At 38.7% G+C, this 19,569-nt stretch overlaps 1 protein-coding gene across 1 annotated transcript in view; it reads right to left on the reverse strand.

The window, feature by feature from the left end:
* SDK1 (sidekick cell adhesion molecule 1) overlaps window positions 1-19,569 on the reverse strand; it is a 363,863-nt gene that overhangs the window by 142,089 nt on the left and 202,205 nt on the right. Inside the window, exons 7-8 of the mRNA XM_050713839.1 lie at window positions 9,114-9,225; window positions 7,987-8,177 (exon numbers count right to left, since the gene is read on the reverse strand). Coding sequence (XP_050569796.1) covers window positions 7,987-8,177; window positions 9,114-9,225 — 303 coding nt within the window. The remainder of the gene's footprint in view (window positions 1-7,986; window positions 8,178-9,113; window positions 9,226-19,569) is intronic.

A 19,569-nucleotide genomic window follows, 5' to 3' on the forward strand; every position in this document is an offset into this window, starting at 1 on the left:
TGAAGAGCATCATGTCAAAGTCCCACAGGCATTAAGGTTGCAGTAATTATCATGGTAACTAAAAACTGTCATAGTCTGTTCAATGCAATTATCATCCAAATACTGTTTTTAGTAGCATTTTATTTGATTATAACTAGAATTCTATTGTAGCATACACAAACTCACTGCTAAGTTTTAGAAAATACAGAAAAGATAAAATAAGTAGCTTGTACGAACAAGTTACTTGCATTTTCATTTAAAAGAATTCAAGGATGTTTGAAAAAATGTAGTAAGCCACAAAGTCATCTGAGCTGACCTCTCAAATCTCTTCCCCAGCCATATGTAAAAACTGGATGTGCAGTTTGTATTATTGATAGGATGTTGGTATGTTCATAAATGAAAACAAAATCATATTATTTTACTCCACAAATATCTGCTGTATCGCCTGCCACCACCTATAGTATAGCAAGTGTTGCCATCATCATCTCACAGAGAGAAACGCCAGCAGGCACACATCAGTAAGCACCAGGACTGGACCGCAAAGCACCCCCCCAGCACTCCTTCCCGCTAACTACAATAAAATACTTGCATGAGTGTACAGAACTGGGGCTTCGTTTGGGCACCAATGGATATTACAACTCTGTATTAATTCCAAATAAAGTCAATCAATATTAGTCTTCAAAATCCTGCACTGAGGAGGAGGTGAGGTTGCAAAATAGCCTGGAATATTCATTTACCCAGCAAAACCAATAAAACAAGCTACGTGATTTATTATATTCTAATAATATACATGTGTTAACATTATTGATCCTCGCTGCCTAAATATAAAGCTATTAATAAACATGCATAAGTTGTGATTTATTGCATATGATCTCATGCATTAATCTAAACAACAAATTGAAAAGCTGAACATTTAATTGAAATTCTCTGATGGCACACAGCGCTTGACATGTTTGATCATCAAAGTTGCCAAGTCCTCTACAATGCGACTAAGTCCATGTTTAATTCTGAATATGCTCTCCCATCTCACCGCTATCCACCAAGCCTTGTCTGATATTTGTGCTCCACTTTGCAGAATTTTAACTTTTCGACTTCCAAACTTTTAGCTTAGTCTCATTACTTTTCTGTATGTCTGGATGCACAGATCCACATCCATCCATCCACCTTTGTTAAAACAAAATTTGAATTTTTCCTTCTGCATCAATTTATTTTGATTGAGAGGGGAGACAGAGGGGAAAGGTGGCCAAACCAGCATCCAAAGGAGCAAGACAGCACCCAGACACACACACCCCCACCTAGATATTCACTTCTAACTCTGGGCTTCTTCTACAAATGTCTCTTCAGCCAGTGAGGTTCAAGTGTATTTTCTTCCTTTCAGGGAAGTCATGGAGTACACCTCTTGCACCCTCCCTTTTTATAAGGCACTCTGACCTTAACAGGCCAATTTTTAAGCTTGGCAACCTTCGGCTGCCAGCTCTCAAACTTTCTTCTAGATCAGCAACATATTCACACACCAGTGATAAATTTGAAGATTTATATTCAGCATGGGCCCGCAGTCCACCTGAAAGCACTTAATGTGACCTCAAAGATGCCATTAGCGCCAAGACCACTCCTTATGAACTCCTGTTGCACAGTTCCTGCAGTTACACTTGGCATATTTATACAGACTGTTTTCCCAGTGCCTCCCCCAAAACCTTATCCTACAGTCTGTGCTCCTTCCTTTATATCCCATACAGGCTGTTATGTTACCGTCAAAGAAACTTACTATAGTAAGAGATGTTTACGTGAGCTTTTCAAGCAATGAATTACCTGACAAGGAACTTGAAGTCACTGACAACTGTCACTTAGCAAACAGGACTGTGATGTTATAAAAGGAAGATTCACATTGGCTTTTTTGAAAGCAGCAGGAAGAAACTGAAGCAGACAAGACAGAAAAAGAGCAGGAGTAGCAGAAAGATGCAATCTAAAGGCCACAGACAGTTCCCAGAGGACTTTCAGGGTGTCGGTATGCCAACAGATATGACTTCCAGTCTTCATCAAGACCAGACCCACTTTTTCCCTTACCCTAAATCCTGCTGAGCTCAATTCTCACAGCCACTCCAGCAGCTGGAAGCTCTGCTAAATGCTGCAATTGGCATACGAAGGGTAGGGAGGCTGAGGCAACAACTGCATGCAGAGCTCTCAGATGTTATTCTTGTGAGATAAGCACAGATACAGAAACGCTTCCAGAAGCAGTACCACAATATACTGATTGGTAACTACCTGCCTCTGCTGCCTAGAATTAGAGACAAGCCTCGATGCCAAGACAAGACCAATCTGTAAAGGAATTTGGGGAGATCTAGAATACCTTGTGGACAATAGTGCTGTTGCATCCCAAGTCTAATAGACATGGAAAATTGGTCTTGGTGATTTAAGGCATGAGAGAATCCCAGCAGTATTGGTGCAGGTATACTCTTAGGGCTTTGTGTGAAATGAAGCGGTGATTGCCATGCAAGCTGGGCTACTTTTCCACAAGTCGTGTCCCTCGTGTTAGCAACACAAATGCTCAAAAGGTCCTTTGCAAGCTCCAGTGTGCTCGCTTACTCTGCTGGGTAGCGAGGGTCTATGGCTTCAACAGAACCCAGGCTGTCGACAAAATTAAGGCAAAACAGCTGTAGTTACACATCACGGACCACTGAAATCTAGGCTCCCCACATTTTAGATGTGTCAGATATATGATCTGCACATCAGATGTGTGCCTAAAGGCCTGTAGGCCCAGCATAAATTGCTAGTGAAAAATTCCTGGGATCTGAATTTGGGTGCTACACACCAGCTGGTGAAAAACTATCAGAAAGAGGCCATAAAAATGCAGTAGTATTTGTAGGGGTCAGATGGCATTCTGAAGGGGTATTCTGGTTGTCTGTATATATGACTCTATTACATATTTATAAGGCTTGGTTTGAATCACACTGTGCCAATTTGAACTTTTATTGTTGTAGACAATAATCATGTGATGAAATTTAATGTGTGTGGTGAAATTAGAATGTCTTCCAAACTATATAACATGCCAGACGCAAGCCCCCAGACGCAGCAGCTTCTAGGAGCGACAGTCATCTGCTGGTACCAGGTCAAACATTTGATTTAAATTATAGAATCACAGTAGTTAGAACAGGGAAGGACCTATTACAACGAGTTCACCCTGCTGGCACTGCAGCATCCTATACAATGAGAGGGGGTCACATCTCATATTAGACAATGAAACGGATACTATATTGTTCGGATATTGTATTGGTGTTTGAGTGATTTTAACTAAAAGGTCAAGAACAAGCAAAGGGGAAAAAGAATATTTGAATATAAATGCATGCTTTTAATAGTTGTCGAAGGTTCCGGGCTTTTTTTTGCACTACAGAAATCATTGAAAAGATAGCCGCTTTGCAAAGCCCCTGGGAGCCTGCAAAATTTGATACTGTTCTAACTTCTCCTACGCAGAGTTACATGGTCACTGATTTTAACATTCAAAAGATAGCAGTCAGCATCCATTACATACCCTTCAAGCTGCACTGGAGATGTGTGACCTAATCCTAGATACATACATGAAAGTCAGAAAGAACAGAGAAAGCCCCAGGGGCTCCTCCAAAGCTGAAATTCCTGCATCACTCAAATTCAGGCCTGAATATTTAAGGAGAAAATTGAGCCCTAAACATGGAAGCCTTTCTCTAACATTAGCATAAACTAATTTATTTGGTGAATATCCTAAAATAAAGTGGAACTGTGAACTTGAGAGCCGCTCGTAGGTAACCAGGTCCCTAACTCCAGACAGCAGATCAGACTGCCTGTGCTGGGAGATGAGCCACGTTATGCATGCAGGTGTAACAGATTCCTTGAAGGAGGATTTTTCTTTGCATGAATATCGAGTTAAAACAGAAACAGATGAAAAAGGTACTCCTTGTTTCTTGCTTTGTGCATTGCATTCTCTCAGTCATGGAAAAAAATCCTGTTGAAGGAACAACTATTTTAAAAAACAGATACAATTATTACATCTGGGGATCTACGTGGTATGACTAACTCCCCTACCATCAGCTGCTGTCTGTGCACTGAAAAATCTTGTAACAGCCCAGGGAACACACCTCCTGTCTGCAGAATTGAGAGAAGGTGGAATTTCTCAGGAATGTCACAGCCAGAACTGAAGTTCCAAAAAGTCACCTTGTGGGATAGGCCTCATGGGCATTTGGGCCCAAGGTACAGAGACCTCTGTGGTGCACCAGACCAAAAAATTGACAACTCAAGTTTAGACGTGTCCAAAGAGACTTTATATTTTAAGTTTTCCTGAAAACTCTTTTTCTTATGTGCTATACTGGAGCACAACCATCATGGCCTTTTCATAAGCACAATACATGAGCACAAACGTCATGGAAAAATTCTTCACTCTGCTTTCAAGACATCATTTGTAGTGTTTCTGAGTTTCCAAACAAGAACCACGAGAGCTATTGGGTCCAGAGAACTGAGCACAAGGTTTTGAGGTGGCTAGCAGCCGTAGTTGCAAGTTCAGTTCAAATTCACAAACAAAAGCAAGGCACAAAGAAGGCCCTTCTGCATCTCCAGGCTTGCTCCTGGAGAAGTACAGTGAAGGAGGAATAGCCCCACAGTTCCTCCCATAGTCCAGCCAGGTGGACCCTCCACACTAACGTTATAACATTTCTGCTGTATTCCTGAATTCCAGAGTCCTGTGAAGGGGTATCCCTCCCACTTGATGAGAACCAGGGTAGCCTTTAAAAGAGAGAGACACCTATTATACTCCCCTGTTGTCCTATTTTCAGAAAGACATATATCCAGCTGAGATACAAAATTCTCTCTAGTAAACACCAAGATGAGAATAATATATCTACTAATATAGTTCTTTCGGGCACAAAAGTGCTCCAAAAAGAAGGAAAACGCTCAACTGTGATTCCACTTTATTCCAACAGTCCTTTGGATAGGCCAACAGGGCTTCAACACTCAGTTCTGGGCGATACTTCATCATACAAAGCCATTCCTTCTCTTCGTTTTCTTCCTCATTTTATTCAGATTTTACTTTCTGACTGCATCTGACTTAAAGAGCAGTATAGTTTCCATGTAGTGGAAGGGATTCATTTTTTGTTCTCTTAAGCTCCTAAAATTCATAATTTCCCAAAGAACAATCACTTAAAAAATGATGATTGCAATTTGTCGCTAACAGAACTTGCAGAACCAGAGCAAAAGAATTTAAAATTCGTTCAGTCTCCAAATTGGTTTGCTCATGAGAAGACTCCTTAAATTACTTAATCTTCAAACTGTTAGTGATAAAACAAATGTGCTCTTATCTAATCTGCAACAAATCTTCCCCAAACTGTTACTCTGCCAACTGAGGAACATGCTACCCTTTAAAAATTTATAACAACTGCAGCTAATAAAACCAGAGTTTGGAACCACCTCAGTTTATCTTTGCTGGAACAATATGAAGATGTCAGAAAGCTTTCTGCCACATCCAGAAGAAAATTGTAGTGTAGCACAAGACTACAGGATATTCTTCTTGCTCATGCAGTATTATTCTACTGCATTAGATATTCAGATTTTTTCAAATGCTAGTGTGATTTTAATTTAAAAAACTAAGATGTACTCTCAGAAGTAATATTGTAGGTCACAAATAATAATTTGAAATGAACACATGCCTTTGTACTAAGTTCCACTGCCTTCTAATAAAGCTCTTGTCACCATCTGGGTACACACTCAAATTATGTTATTTCCTTTAGTTAGGAAAGTCAAGGACTGATATATTTGTAAAATAAATAATAAAATCCATGAATAGCTGAATATCTGTGATATCTTTGATGCATCTTTTTACTACTACCTCTTTTCCACCTGTTAATAGCAATATTTTTTTCTATCAATCCACAAAAGCTCCTATTACCATACTATTGAGTGTCTCTATTTGATTTACACAAATCTTTTTGAAAACAAACCTCTTCTATTAACACAAATTCATTTTTCTGTTAGTCAAGACCCTTATTTAGTCCATGCTGTATTATTCTGCAGAGAACAGCTCATTATCAGGTCACTATCAACATGTACACACTGCAAGTATTTTATGCATGCAAATGGATAAGCATACTTGAGTCTCTGTGAGTACTACTCCAAGAGACTACAAGGGACACACTACAAAAAATCCTTAGGTTTGAATCTCATCTGTACTTTCCCCTAGAACCTATTCCTTGACTAATTAAACAACGTCTGAATCCATTCAAGAATGCTAAGGCTGAATATAAGTTATGCCATCAACTATTAATCCTTTGATATGGCTTCCTGTTTTGAATTAGAGATCCATCCTGCAGCTCGAGAAACTTATAAATAAATCTATCAGGCTTTGTTGACACATTGAGTAAACACCTGCAACTGAAGTGTCTTGTTCCATCAGAAGGAAATAAAAGTAATGGGTAACCAATTTGTTTCTGCTTGCTTTCATCTGCTTGTTCTTATCTACAGGCCTTTTCATAACTTCATTCCCTGACAGCCCCCTAAAACTGGATAAGAAATAAATAAAACATCTAAAAATAAGAGAAGAGATAAGCTACTAAATAAAGGCAGCAATACTATTTTAATATAATTTCCCAATGATTGCTTCTCAGTTTTATTATAACTGTATTTAAGAATCTTTTACCTTAACTGACAGGCTGCTTTAAGTATTGTATTAGGCTGGATCTGCCACCATAGCAGCAAAATTAAACTAGTTACAATAAAATCTTATGAATAAACGAGAGTTTAAACCAAAACCGTAAGTCAGTGAAATCCGTCTCTGCTCCTTAACGGGTAGGAAAGCTGTGAGGTAATTCTAAGAAAAGGAGTATAAAGAAAAAGACTGGAACCAAACTTCATCCAGTAGGTAATAAATACAATGGAGACACAATGCTACACATGAACCTGGAGCACAGCTTTGTAGAGAGAAGAGCTGTTTACTCATTTAGCATGAACTACTTTAAATTGCTTTAGTAGAATACAGACCATACAGCAGAGTCTTTAAAATTGTATTTTCTGAAGTCTGAAAGAGTGTAAAGAATTGTTGTGATGAATTCTCTCTGCAAGGCACTACAGAAATTCATGCGCATGGATTCTGATCACTGAGACCTGTATCATTGCCAAAGCAATATCCTGTCCAGGACATTTGCAGTTGCTACTGCAACTATTATATAAAAGCTAGACTTGACACAATCAGCTCTGGCTTATTGTTCTAAAACATTTCCTTTATCCTAAAAATACCAAACAAACCTCTACACAGTGTCCAGTGAGCTCATTTGTGCTGTAATGTCAGAACACGACACACGTGGTAGCTAGGTTTTCAAATGACAACCTCCCTGCTACAGCAAAATCCCAGCAGGGAGGTGATAGTGGAAAAAGGCCAGTCCCTCCATCAAGAAAGGGCTGAAAAGCACCAATGTCCCTTTAAAAACTAAGTCCAAAGCTTCCCTTGAAGTTGGAGGTCGGGCATGTAGCATTGATTTTAATGGTATTTTCTTCTCCCTTTTCTTCTCTCAGTAAAGACGTCTGCCTGCCTGTGTGCTCAGGAATGTCCTTGGCCCCCTGACTGGCACTTGCAACAGACAACGCACAGAAGTGCACCTAAAAGGCTTCTTTCAGAAATACAGGCACTTGACGTATTAGAACTAGATGTAAGCAAGCCGGGAGTTAATCAGGATTTAATGCAGCTAAAAGCCGAGATGTGGAAGCTACACAATAAGGATTTTACTACTGTTTCCCCAACTTCTGATTAAATTTATAGTTTCACAAGAGATTCAGAATCAGATCAGTGTTTAGAAGTATCTATTTGATGAATTTATATCCATGGGGGAGAGCTGCTGGATTAATTTGGAAGATAACCCCCTTCCACCTCTTTTGTTTTGTTCTCTGAAGAGAGGTTCAAATGTAAGGTCAATGAAATATTAAAATATCAATTTTATTTCCTACTATACCTCAGTCCAGAGCCTATTTTACTAAAAAATGCAGTGCATTGAGAATTACCTATTATAGAAAGGAAGGCATTTGCTCTCGCTGGTTCCTCTGTGCTGTCTCTCAATTTTGCTTCACAGAAGTATATCCCAACATCAGCAGAGGTTGGGTTGGTGATAGTGAGTCGTCTCCCAAAACTGCTAATTCCACTGGTTATTTTTATTCCATTTCTCTTCCAAGTCATGCTTAGTCTCTCAACAGGTCTACCGAGGTTAAAAAAAAAAAAAAAGGTAAAAGATCTTACAGAACAATCTTGTCTGCAGTTAAATACAGACTATAAAACTTCCTTTATCCCCTGCATTAGCTATTCAGAAATAAACATATATGTAACTTCCATACACTACTCAAGTGGCATTATGCAAGTACACCTAATTGATATGGCAATAGAAGTTAAGTACTAATAATTTGATTTCTCTAAGCAAAAGGAGTAAATACTGTTATGGGAATCAGCTGCATGGGAAGTGCTTTCATTATAACTCAATTAGCAAGAAAATATTAACCATATCAAGAACATCTCTGCCCTCAGAGGATAAAGCAAATCAGTTGGTCTCCTATCATCTGAGGACCTCAACTATTCACTTCCTCTAGAATTCAATGCTATGCAAGGCTAACTAGATGGAAACAGCCACATGCACAGAACAAATGCTGTGAACCCTGTTACGGTGCATTATGAACAGTTGAGCAATAATCACTGTAAACTAACAACATCTGTAAGAAATTACTCCATAGGAGAGCCTCCCTAATTTATTTACTAGGAAGCATAGACTGTTAATTTAAACAGTATTACCTTCTGTGTCAGTATGCAATACAGCTGAAATATTATTAAACCTTAACATAATTATTTCCTTAAGATAATGTTTGCTGCTTGAACAACCGTACTTCTTTTCTTTACTGTGTACGTAACAGGTAGAAAAAGTAACTCACGCTATATCCTTATTTTCCCCCAAAAAATCAATGTTTAATTCAGTAATGTTGGACAAATAAGATTGTTCGTAAGGTTACTTTGAAGAGCAAGCGACATGCTGCATGCGGCTTCAGTCATTAAAATAACAAAAAATGAAAAGAACTTCCTATGTCCTTTCAAATAAAGGACAGGCCATTAAAATTAGTTACTTATAACCCCACTGCTTTTACAGTACCTTGCATTGGCCACACATTCCAAGGTAATTTCACCGCTCCCTGCTATGACGCTAGTATTCTGTGGAGGGATTACAATGACAGGAGACATGGTGTCAGACGGGTCTACGGCATCTGCATGGGCAGAAAAAAAATATACTTGTGAATACTCTATACATCTGCAAACAGCAAGGACTGAAACATTTCAGGTAAAGGATCTTGTCAAGTGACACAGCTGCAAATTTCACTCTTCAGCCTCACCACCAATTTTAATCTCCTCATTAAAGGGAGATCTTCAGCATGACCATTTTTGATGGCTTTCATTATACTGTACAAACACACTGTTTCAATACACCCAGCTTGGCATCATTCAAAACACACACAGCTCACCAGAACTGCTCCCAGATGGAGTGCAGAGGCCATTCTCAAACAGAAAGCAAATAAATTAAGCATCCTAAAGGTTTTCTATTGTTGAGCACTTTTATTTTTATCAAACACTTGCTGACTTTTATTTTTAAGACCGTTTCATGTTTTGTTTAATCTTAGCACTTCCATACCATTTCAAAAGAGTCTGCCAATACTCATGTTAGTTCTTTAAAAAGAATTTACACACTGGGGAACAAATATAAAATTAACAAAGCAGCATATCACAGCAACTTCAATCCCCTTTTCTTATCAGGAAAGTAAATAACCCAAATCTGCTACTCTTTTGTGAGGCATCATACTGTAAATAATTTAGCTTATGCAACAGTCAGCAGACATTTAAAAAATGGTAAAAAGGCTGCTTGTAAATTTTCTCTGTATACATTTAGTAAGTGAATTAAAATACCCATGTATTCATAGGTACTTTGCTTCAAGCAACTCATTTGGGAAAGAAAAATTAGCTATTTTTTAGCTTGACTAAGAGAGTAATAAAAATTTCTAAAGATACAGAATCCAATAAGCGAATTATGGAGAAAAGTAATGAAAATAAAACTAAACTGATGCAAACCCAAGCCAATTCATCAAATGTTTTCTGCAAGAGAGGCTAACCCATGCCCATTAACTGTGAAGTAGAATGGGAAACTGGCAAGGTGTGAATCCTGATACCCTCTTTTAAGATACAGCCTTAAATAATAGCAAATAGATAGAAAATTCTTTGCTTATCCAATAACTGCATGCCAAAAGCCATTTCACACTCTACTTCCCTTATTAGATAGACAAAATTTTAAGTAATAGGGCTCAAAGTTCACGAGGTCAGCAGATCTCCGAACTGTTGAATGACAAAATTTTTACCTTTTGACACTGTTGTAGTTGGTAGCAAATAGCGTACTAAGGGAGACGAAAGCATATAGAACAATTTTAAAATTTCAGGAATACCACGTGCACACCTGCATAAATTCAAGCATTCAAGGACGGTGCTTACGGAAGGGGTAAGCACATACCTATTTCTTTCCATACATGTGCTCTGTTGACCTGACACAGCACATATATTACAGCTTGCATAGGATCTCAGAAACCAAGCTTGTAGTAGATTTTAGGTCTGTTCAGCAACATTCCTGGAAACATGACATTATCAGGTACCACATCTACTTTCTAAGAAGATTTCCGTGGTGCTCTTAGAAGTACTCATGACAGTAATCTTCCAGATAGCAAACGAAAAAATATAAACCAAGTGCCAATCAGATTAGCAACTTGTTACTGATGAGAAGAAACCTCAGCATTACTGTTCACCACTATTTCTGCACAAGACGAAGGCTTACAACAGTAAACGCTAAAAGATCAACAAACAAGTTGCTAATTTGGCAAAGATCACCTCTTATCTCCATCTGGAAAAGAGGAAAACCGCTTGTTCAGCTTATCAGCTCCCCTGAAGAATGGCTCAACCACACTAAAACAACCAAAGAACAGAAGCCAGCTTTGTTGTAACCTCTAAGAGTTCGCCACATGGGAAAAGCTCTTTGTGCAGCGAGCAGATAAGCAGGAGAAATAAGAGAACTTTCCTCTGCCTGCAACCAGGAAAACATGAGGTTTCTTTGACTTAATTGCTAACCATAGCAAGAATCTAAACAAGGTATGTGCATTTATTTACTATTTTTTATTTTCTTTTCATACCATCCCTGAAACAAGTCTATTAAAAGCAGTCTTTTGATAAGGATTTTGCGTGGGTGAACTAATAAAGATGTTACACTGAGAGCTCACCAAAACAGCTATCACTTGGATTCTAAGTAAAATCCTACAACGGTCAGCTGCAGATATAACGAGCGTGAATATAAAACAACAATATTTCCAAGTATTACCTAAACACTACCTAGACAGTATACATATTCCTGTTTCATATTCAAAGGCTGTTTAAGTTTCCCTTTGTGGCACAAAGAAACCACCTGCTGTAACTCGGTCCAGCCCAATCCTGCTAAATAAAACTCAACAAGGACATTCCCACGGCTCCTCGTGCAGCTTGCAGCTTTGTTTTGTGGCTGGTCAAAATATCAAAGGAGGAATTTAGTCTTACTTTACAGTAAAAATCTCAATAGGGCTGAAACATGGGATCTGCGTGTCCACCCCATCCTTTCAGAACCTCACTCCTTGGAAGAAATCCACAGGCTGGATATTAGAGCAGCCAGGCTCCTAATCTAGATAAGGAGTAGCACTGTGATTTGGTTTCCATGATGTGATGCAGCAAATCAGACTTCAGCCTGGCTGTGGAAGGTAGAGAGCTATTTCAAACAATCAGATAATGAAAAACTACCCAGCCTTCTGCGTTTCTTATCCTTCCTGTCACTAAGCCACTCCATCCCTCTCCTACTTCCCAATGTACAGCACTGACGTGATTTTACTTGACTGGTGCTACACTAAATTGCAATGCAGAATGTCACTGTTAGTAAACAGGTATTTTCTTTGAGAATCCTTTGTAGAAAACAATTGCATTTTTTCTCTTCTTCACTACTCCTTTATTTATTTATTTATTTATTTTTACTTCATCAGACTCTTTGTTCTCTGTTTTCCACGTCCTTGCCTCTGCTGTTTCTGCCTGCCTTTTCATCTCCTCTTCCTCTGCCTCCCTTTACTCAGGCAACTTCTCTGCCTTCATCACTGGTTATTTCCCTTCCCTCAATCCCACGGTCCCCAATAGATATTTCACATTATTAAAAGGCTGCTCAATTTCTCATGAATCCTTTATTTTAATGATTGAGCTTCAATCTCTTAGACTCATATCCATTAGTAGGAAATATTTATTAAAGACACTGAAATGTGAGAGCCGTATGGATGAATACAAGGACATAGTTATAATAAGATGAATCCACTGTCAGGGGACCGCCGTTCCCACCCAAATTCCACTTTTTTTCCTGAAAGAAAAGATCTTTCCTTTCTATCTGCTTTCTGAGCCCCTTCTCTCTGCTAAGAAAGCAGAGCAACATTAGGGAAAGACACTGACCCCAGAACTGCAGCCAAGGGATGCCTAACTATTAGACATAATGAGTCTGTGGGAACTTGTAGGAAGCTGCAGAGATGAGGAGGAAAGGCACTGAAGATCACTTAAGGGATGTGCTTTTAATCTGATTCTAGTCCTGAAGAAAAGACTGGACAGAAGGACTGCCACAGGCAAGAGTCCTAATCCAGATACAGAGCTTTCTCCAAGGAAGGGCTCTCTGCTTTATTTCACACTACATCTATTTCAGCCACAGCACTCACAGTACTTCCAGTCTTTCCTTTGCTTCTAAACTCTCTCATCAGACTGCCTGAATTATTACTGCTATCTCTCAGGGCCCAAGAACCAAAATGCTTTCGGGACTGGCTCCAACCAATCTCTGAGGCTCAAGGCAGGGAGGAACTTACCTCGGAGCTGTTTCAGTGTTCCCACAACCAGCTGTTCATGAAGCAGTTCCTGAAATGCTGCCTTTTACAGCCCAAAATATTAATGTAAACTGGCACCATATTATTTTTCCATATTAAACAACAACAAGAGAGACAAAGGAAAGTGAAAACAGAAAGAGAAGATCTGGGTTCTTGCTGTCCCTCGGAACATAAATTCCCTCAAGACTGTGCAGAACATATGGCAATTCTGCACCAAGCAGATATATTGAGGGAAGAGAAAAAAGGGTGAACACCTCTTGCATGGTCTATTTCTTTTTATCACCAGTGGCTGCGTATGACTGCACAACTGTGATCTTGGATCACACTGAACTTCCGCTTTTTCCCTTCCATCTGACCAGGAATGAAAGCTGTCCCAGGTGGTCTGTAACATTTTTATTTTTTTTTTTAATACTCGTGTGCTGTAGAATTTTTAATTTCTGTTATTTAAATATGATAATTATGTAGACTGCCCTATCATCTCAGAAAAGTCATAATCAATGTTTCTATCTCCCTGTATACATTATCATATGAGGCTCAAGGAACTTTAAATATTATGATTTACAATTTAAAAATATCCCAGACTTTGTCAAAGCCACTTGGGTGCTTAATTTTCCCAACAGAGATGAAATCTCACTCGGGCCGTATGACTGAAGATACAAAATGTGCTTTCCCTTTCAAAAATGCATAAACATCAGCTCCTTTCCCAGGTCTTACATTATGGCACACAAAGTTTATCTACATCTGTGTTTGCTATGCAGAATATTAAGAACATTACTTCATGGATGCTCAAATTCTTCTCAGAGATACTGTGCCAACCAACCTTAATAAAAGGTGAGAGAAAGCGTTTATCTCTTGAAAAGAAGTAATAGCTTGAGCGCAGACCTGAGAAAAAATGGCAAATCTTATTTTTGAGGCTGAGATTAAATTGCTTATAGGTCCCAACCTGTAGAAGACACTTAACACAAACGAGGTTATCATGAGCAAGAGGAGAGAGAATTGCCTAAAGAAACACCCTCATTTACATGGCATGGGGCAGTCTGGAGCATGATGTCAACTGCTAGTCATTCCTACTATCAGTCTTAGTTACTACCACAATTACTTCTCAGTGTCTTCTTGTCAGTGAAGAAGGAATTTCACCGGAATCAGTTTCCAAAAATGGATTTACTTCTTTATGTTAGGAAACTTGTCAAAGGGAGAAAAACACTTTGCAGAAAAGATCACCAGTATCCTAGAACACCCTCCAGCTACTAGGGAAATTAAGTGCTTCAGCAGAACTTTGAAAACAATTATAAATTAACCTGGAAGAAAAAAAATTAAAAAAAACCTTTGCTATAAACTTCCTACGGACTTTCAGACTTGCATTACATGCATTAGTGCCTTCTCATTTACTATGAACTTCATTTACAAAATTAGGGATACTTTTATTAGAAAAAAACAGAATAGGAGATGAGTCCAATACAAATAGCAAAAATATTACATAGTAAGTAGTTCAACATTATGGCATCAAGGAAGTACAGTCAGCCTATGTAACATGGAATATGACAAAAAAGGAGAAAAGACACTCACATGGCATCTCAAGGTTGCTCAAGGGGAAAAAGACCTTAAAAATACAAACTATCCAATGGAATAGATTTCACTTTTTCTGTAATGAATTAATTCCTCTTTTCAGTACAAGATGCACAACAGGAATTGGATCCCGATCAATAACAGATTAATTTCCCTTCCCCTTTGCAGTACAAGATGCACAACATGACCTGGAGCCTGATCAACAGACTAGCAAATGCTGACAACCACCTGTCAGCCCACAAGAGAATCATTACACAAACACTAAAAAAAAGGGTATTTATCAATCATAAAACTCTACCCTAAAACACTGTTTATTTGTTCCCTACTTATTTGACTGTCTATTAACAGGTTATGCAATGAGAGAGTGTTAAGATAATGACTGTTACCATCCCATGTTCTCACTTCTTTTCTAGCAAGGACGGTATTAATTTTCAAGAAAAGGGAAATGGGTGATGTTGTTGTACACCACTGTGTACAGTACAGGTCTCTGCTTAGATCTCCAGACAAAGAAAAATAACAGATTTTCCTGCCTTGATCACATTTGTTTAGTTTGACAAGTAAAATTAAAACTCCAGATGGAGTATTTTGAGACAAAAATATGTATTTATAAAATAATTAGCAATCTAATGACACGGATTTGGTATTTGAAGAGTTATTATGACTTGTTAGTACCAACAGATATCTTAAGAATTCCCAGACATGTAAATAGTATTTCTTATCTTCAAACCCTTGAGAAACTGGACTCTAGACTGAAAATAGTAAATAAGCAACAACATATGAACTTAGTTTTGTGGGTCAAATTTACAGGGAAAGCGGCCTAGTTGTTTGAATCAATCTCAGCAAGTGGATTCTTATATATACAACCTTTGTCTTGATCCAGACATAAGGCATGGTAACATATGAATAAAACACCAGATATGGAAAAAGTTTACAAAACACAGTACTGGCAAAACAAGTGAATGATCTAGGTCACTTATATTTATTGACCCAATATACTCCTGTCAATGTGACTAAGCTTTGCCCATATCAGATCAAATATGATTCATTTCCACTGCAAGTAAACAAACAATAACTGAATAATAATAATTAAAAAAAAAAAAAAAAAAACCACCAACAAAATACAGCAAGTAGATCACAGATTGAATATTAAATACATGGTGTGTGAGGGGGGATATGGTGAACAGCAGCAGTTGCCAAAGATTTCATCAGGAACTGTTGAGAAAGCCTTGCCTAAATTCATCTTGGCTGAGACACCCATGCCATAAAGCAGTCAAGTGTCTGAAAACCTCCACTCCTTGCTTTTTGATCCACCCCCTCCTGGGACCATGTGATGCACCATACCTGTTACAACAGGACTACTGATGCATTTAGCTTTAAAAACTCAAGTTCCCCAAAGATAAAGATAATTAGCCTACAAGATGTGTTTTATACAGTCAAGCTTGCAATTCTGCAAGCAGTTCAAAATGTGCGTACCATCATGAACTTGCTGGTCGGTTTGAAGAGAAAGAAAACACATTCCTAAGTTAAGCAGACACATCATATTACAAAAACAGATTTCTAAAAGAGAAAACAGAAAAATAAATTATGCAAAACTTTGGCAAGGAGATGTTTTATGCGTACAAGCTTCCTGCTAGCTGTGCTGGGGGCAGAGGGCTAGAAAGCCTAGCTCCATTGCTGACATCCCACCCTGTGATCCCGTTGCTGAGCGTACCAAGGCTTGTGGTAAGAACATCGAGCACTTTTAACTCCACTTTCTTGGATGGAAGGTTTTCTACAGCCCTGTTCAATCTGTTAAAAACACTCCTAATTTCCAGCTTAAACGTATTCACGACTAATGTACCCCATTTGTTCCTCTGCCAAAGCTGTCCTTTGGCTCAAATCTCTCTTTTCTCCCTCTGTGATTTTTACGTCCTAAAGTATTTATAGGCAACAATCATACTCCTTCACAGTCTTAATTTTACTTAGCTAAACGAGCCAAACTCTTCTTGCCTGACAAGTCTTAAAGGATTCATTGAAATATATACAAACAAAAGAATAGGCGCAAGGGTAAAAAGAACAGCTAGCATCACACTATAAATGTTTCCAAATGTTTAAACAAATAACAGCCACGTTTGTAACAGCTTTTTTTCCCCCTTTGTAAAGACTTCACACAGACTGCAAGAGCTGTTAGCTTTAGCCCTAGGGAAAGATTAATGGAGAACTCAACTCTATCCACAAGATGACTTATACCCTTTTGTGTGTAGATACTCCAGCAAAGAAGAGCTTTCTATATTTTATTAGATAAAACAGGCTAAAATACAGGTTGAGAAGCTTCTAAAATCTTGTAGAGGGTTTTGAGGATTTATCCCTGGGCATAACTAGAGATGGGGGCCTGACTACAGCTGACGTGCAGCCAGCCAGCACTGCTGCCGACCACAGCTGCTGCTGCTAGAGGAACAGTGCCGAGCTCAGGCAGAGGCAGCCCAGCCATCAGGGCGGACGGTACCAGCCTCTCCAGGTTCTCTCGCACCAGTCCTGCTCCACGGACTAGGACAGGGATGGCACATGTAGCTTTCTTCTTGATTTTGCCCTTTTTCTACAGGTCATTAGTGCAGGTAACCCAGCAACTACTATCGGTGGGCAAGCCCTCTGCAAAAGACTCATTCCTCCCTCTTTTCTGCTACCTGAGGGCTACAAACCCACTTTATATTTTAGGTCTACTTTGGAAATAAATTTTCAGTGTTGTCCCATGTAGTTTTAAGGAAATTAAGCCACTGCTTAGTAACACAGCTCCCTGTGATGACTCAGCAGCTCGCTTCAAAAGCAGACCAAATTTCTGCTCCGACACTCTGAAATCCCCGTCTCACAACTCCTCGTGCACAAAAAGCAATTTGGAAGTTCAGTCTCTGTCACTGACCTGACCTTCCCCCATGCACAGTGAGGGTTTTTTTTTCTGCCGAGAAACTTATCATCCAGTACATCATTAGAGCTTTCAACATTAAAAAATATAGAGCCTCAAGCTATTCTAGCTAAAGAACACTCAGGTGGCTTTTCAATTCACCAGATAGCTTTAATACTGGCTATATAAGTGGATAGTGTGTAATCTTATTCAATGGCAGTTAAAAGGGAAAAGCAAAAAAAAAAATAAAATCCATGGTCTAGCAGTGGAATCTATTAGTCTCAGAGTCATCTCCAAAGCAATGCGAAGAGCCACAGGTAGAGCAGAGCAGAGCAGAGGAGCCCACCGCAGCCAGCTGGCGAGCGCTGCCCCTGCAGGCAACACCCAGAACCTTTTCAGCTGCATCATCTGAAACATGCTTATGTTTAAAAAGATTTTAAAATAACTCATCGATGGAAGCGATTTTAAGAGGTTGTATATTTTTACGACGCACTTTAGCGCATCATAAGAGAAGCATCGTTTTAAATGCAAACAGACATGCACTTCGGGGCGGGGGGGGGGGGGGGGGGAGACAGCAATGCTTTGCTGCCCCTGTATTTCTGCAGCAGACAGCAAGAATCATGTCCTGCTGAGGACAAAAAGGAACTTCTGACATCTTACAGCCATGCTGCTTCACATACCTCAATATTTACCACTTGCTTTCTTAAGGAATGTAAATTAAATTAATAAACCACTCATTAGTAATTGGCTGTTAAATAAACTAGAACTGTCAGTTAATCAAACAGTCCAGAAATGCAAAATTCACTGCAAAGATAAAAGCTGAGAGAAGAAATGGGGAAGGAACGCTGAACTGGGACATGGCTGTGTTACATGAACCAGAGAACTGCTAGCATTTTAGATGCTGCAGTTCTCACCAGCAGATTGTGGTTTACTGTCAAGCAGCAGGGAAGAAAGAGAAATGGGAGACAATAAAATGCTGCCACACTATATTTTCAAATACATCTTCACATGCGGCTTTCTCTTTTTAATATAATTTCTTAACTCCTTGCTTTGGCAAAAGACAAACGAAAGTCACACAAATGATGGTCCATTTGCTTCTTCTCATTCTCACAACAAGTTTGAACACTTCTACTTAGAAATGAAATTGTGAATAAAAAAAAAGACAAAATAAAAAATAAAAAGATAAAAATGACAATTCTTATCTGTCCTTTACCAGACTTTAAAAAGAAGGATAAAGACAAGAATCCCCAGTGACTCTGGGGCAAAATTACTTAGGAAATGTCCCCCCCGAATTTATTTTATGACGACAATAAGTACTATTTTTACTGGGAAGATGTAAGACTGGATGTGCTTGTAGAGCACTACAAGTATGTACAATCCATCATATGTGAATTTCTAAGATGTATTTCTTTGTAGCATCCTTTTAAGTGAACCTGATGTTGTGAAGCAGTACAATGGGAGCAGACACTTGCACATATATACTGATAATCTGACAAGTGGTCCTAATAAAGCTAAATTTAATACTAAATTTCAATTTACTTCAGAATTTGGGTTTTCCTAGTATCAACCTAGATTCAGGAGAATGCTACTAGATACTTGGAAAATTCATGAAAATAATAAATATTATTGAATTTTAGAGATTTTCTTATACTTGGATGTCTACTATATCTGGCTGCCTAATTAAAAATCTGGGCTCTTCCCAGATGATGAAAGAATTTAAATCTGTCCTCACTGAAAATAAGCAAAAGACAAATCTGAAAGTGTTCCATGGTTGATTTCTCCTTCACGATGAAAGCAAGGGCTTCTGCGTCAGAGACAGTTGGTGCCAGTAAATGTGTACAGGCCACCAAATTGGCTGTCATTATGTAAAAAGCGTATACAAGAGTACTTATATAGATCTGAGCAAGACAGCTTAAATCCATGCAAATACATTTTTGCAGTTACTGGATAAGCAAGGTGTTGATGAAAGCTTTCTGCAGCAAATCCCCTCTAAGAACAGGGATTAAAATTTACCACATTTGAACTTCAAAAAATAGAAACTGCCCAAATTTCAAAAACTGTCCTCAGATCCCAGATGCTACGGACATGGAACAATTTGTGAAGGCTTAAGAGAGCACTTCTACAGATATTTATAACATTGAACTAAACAGGCACTTATGTTCTTTGTTGCTGAAACTCCTATTCAAACTGAGATGCACTCG

This window comes from Cygnus atratus, chromosome 15, assembly GCF_013377495.2.
Source record: "Cygnus atratus isolate AKBS03 ecotype Queensland, Australia chromosome 15, CAtr_DNAZoo_HiC_assembly, whole genome shotgun sequence".
In the NCBI taxonomy this organism is placed as follows: Eukaryota; Metazoa; Chordata; class Aves; order Anseriformes; family Anatidae; genus Cygnus; species Cygnus atratus.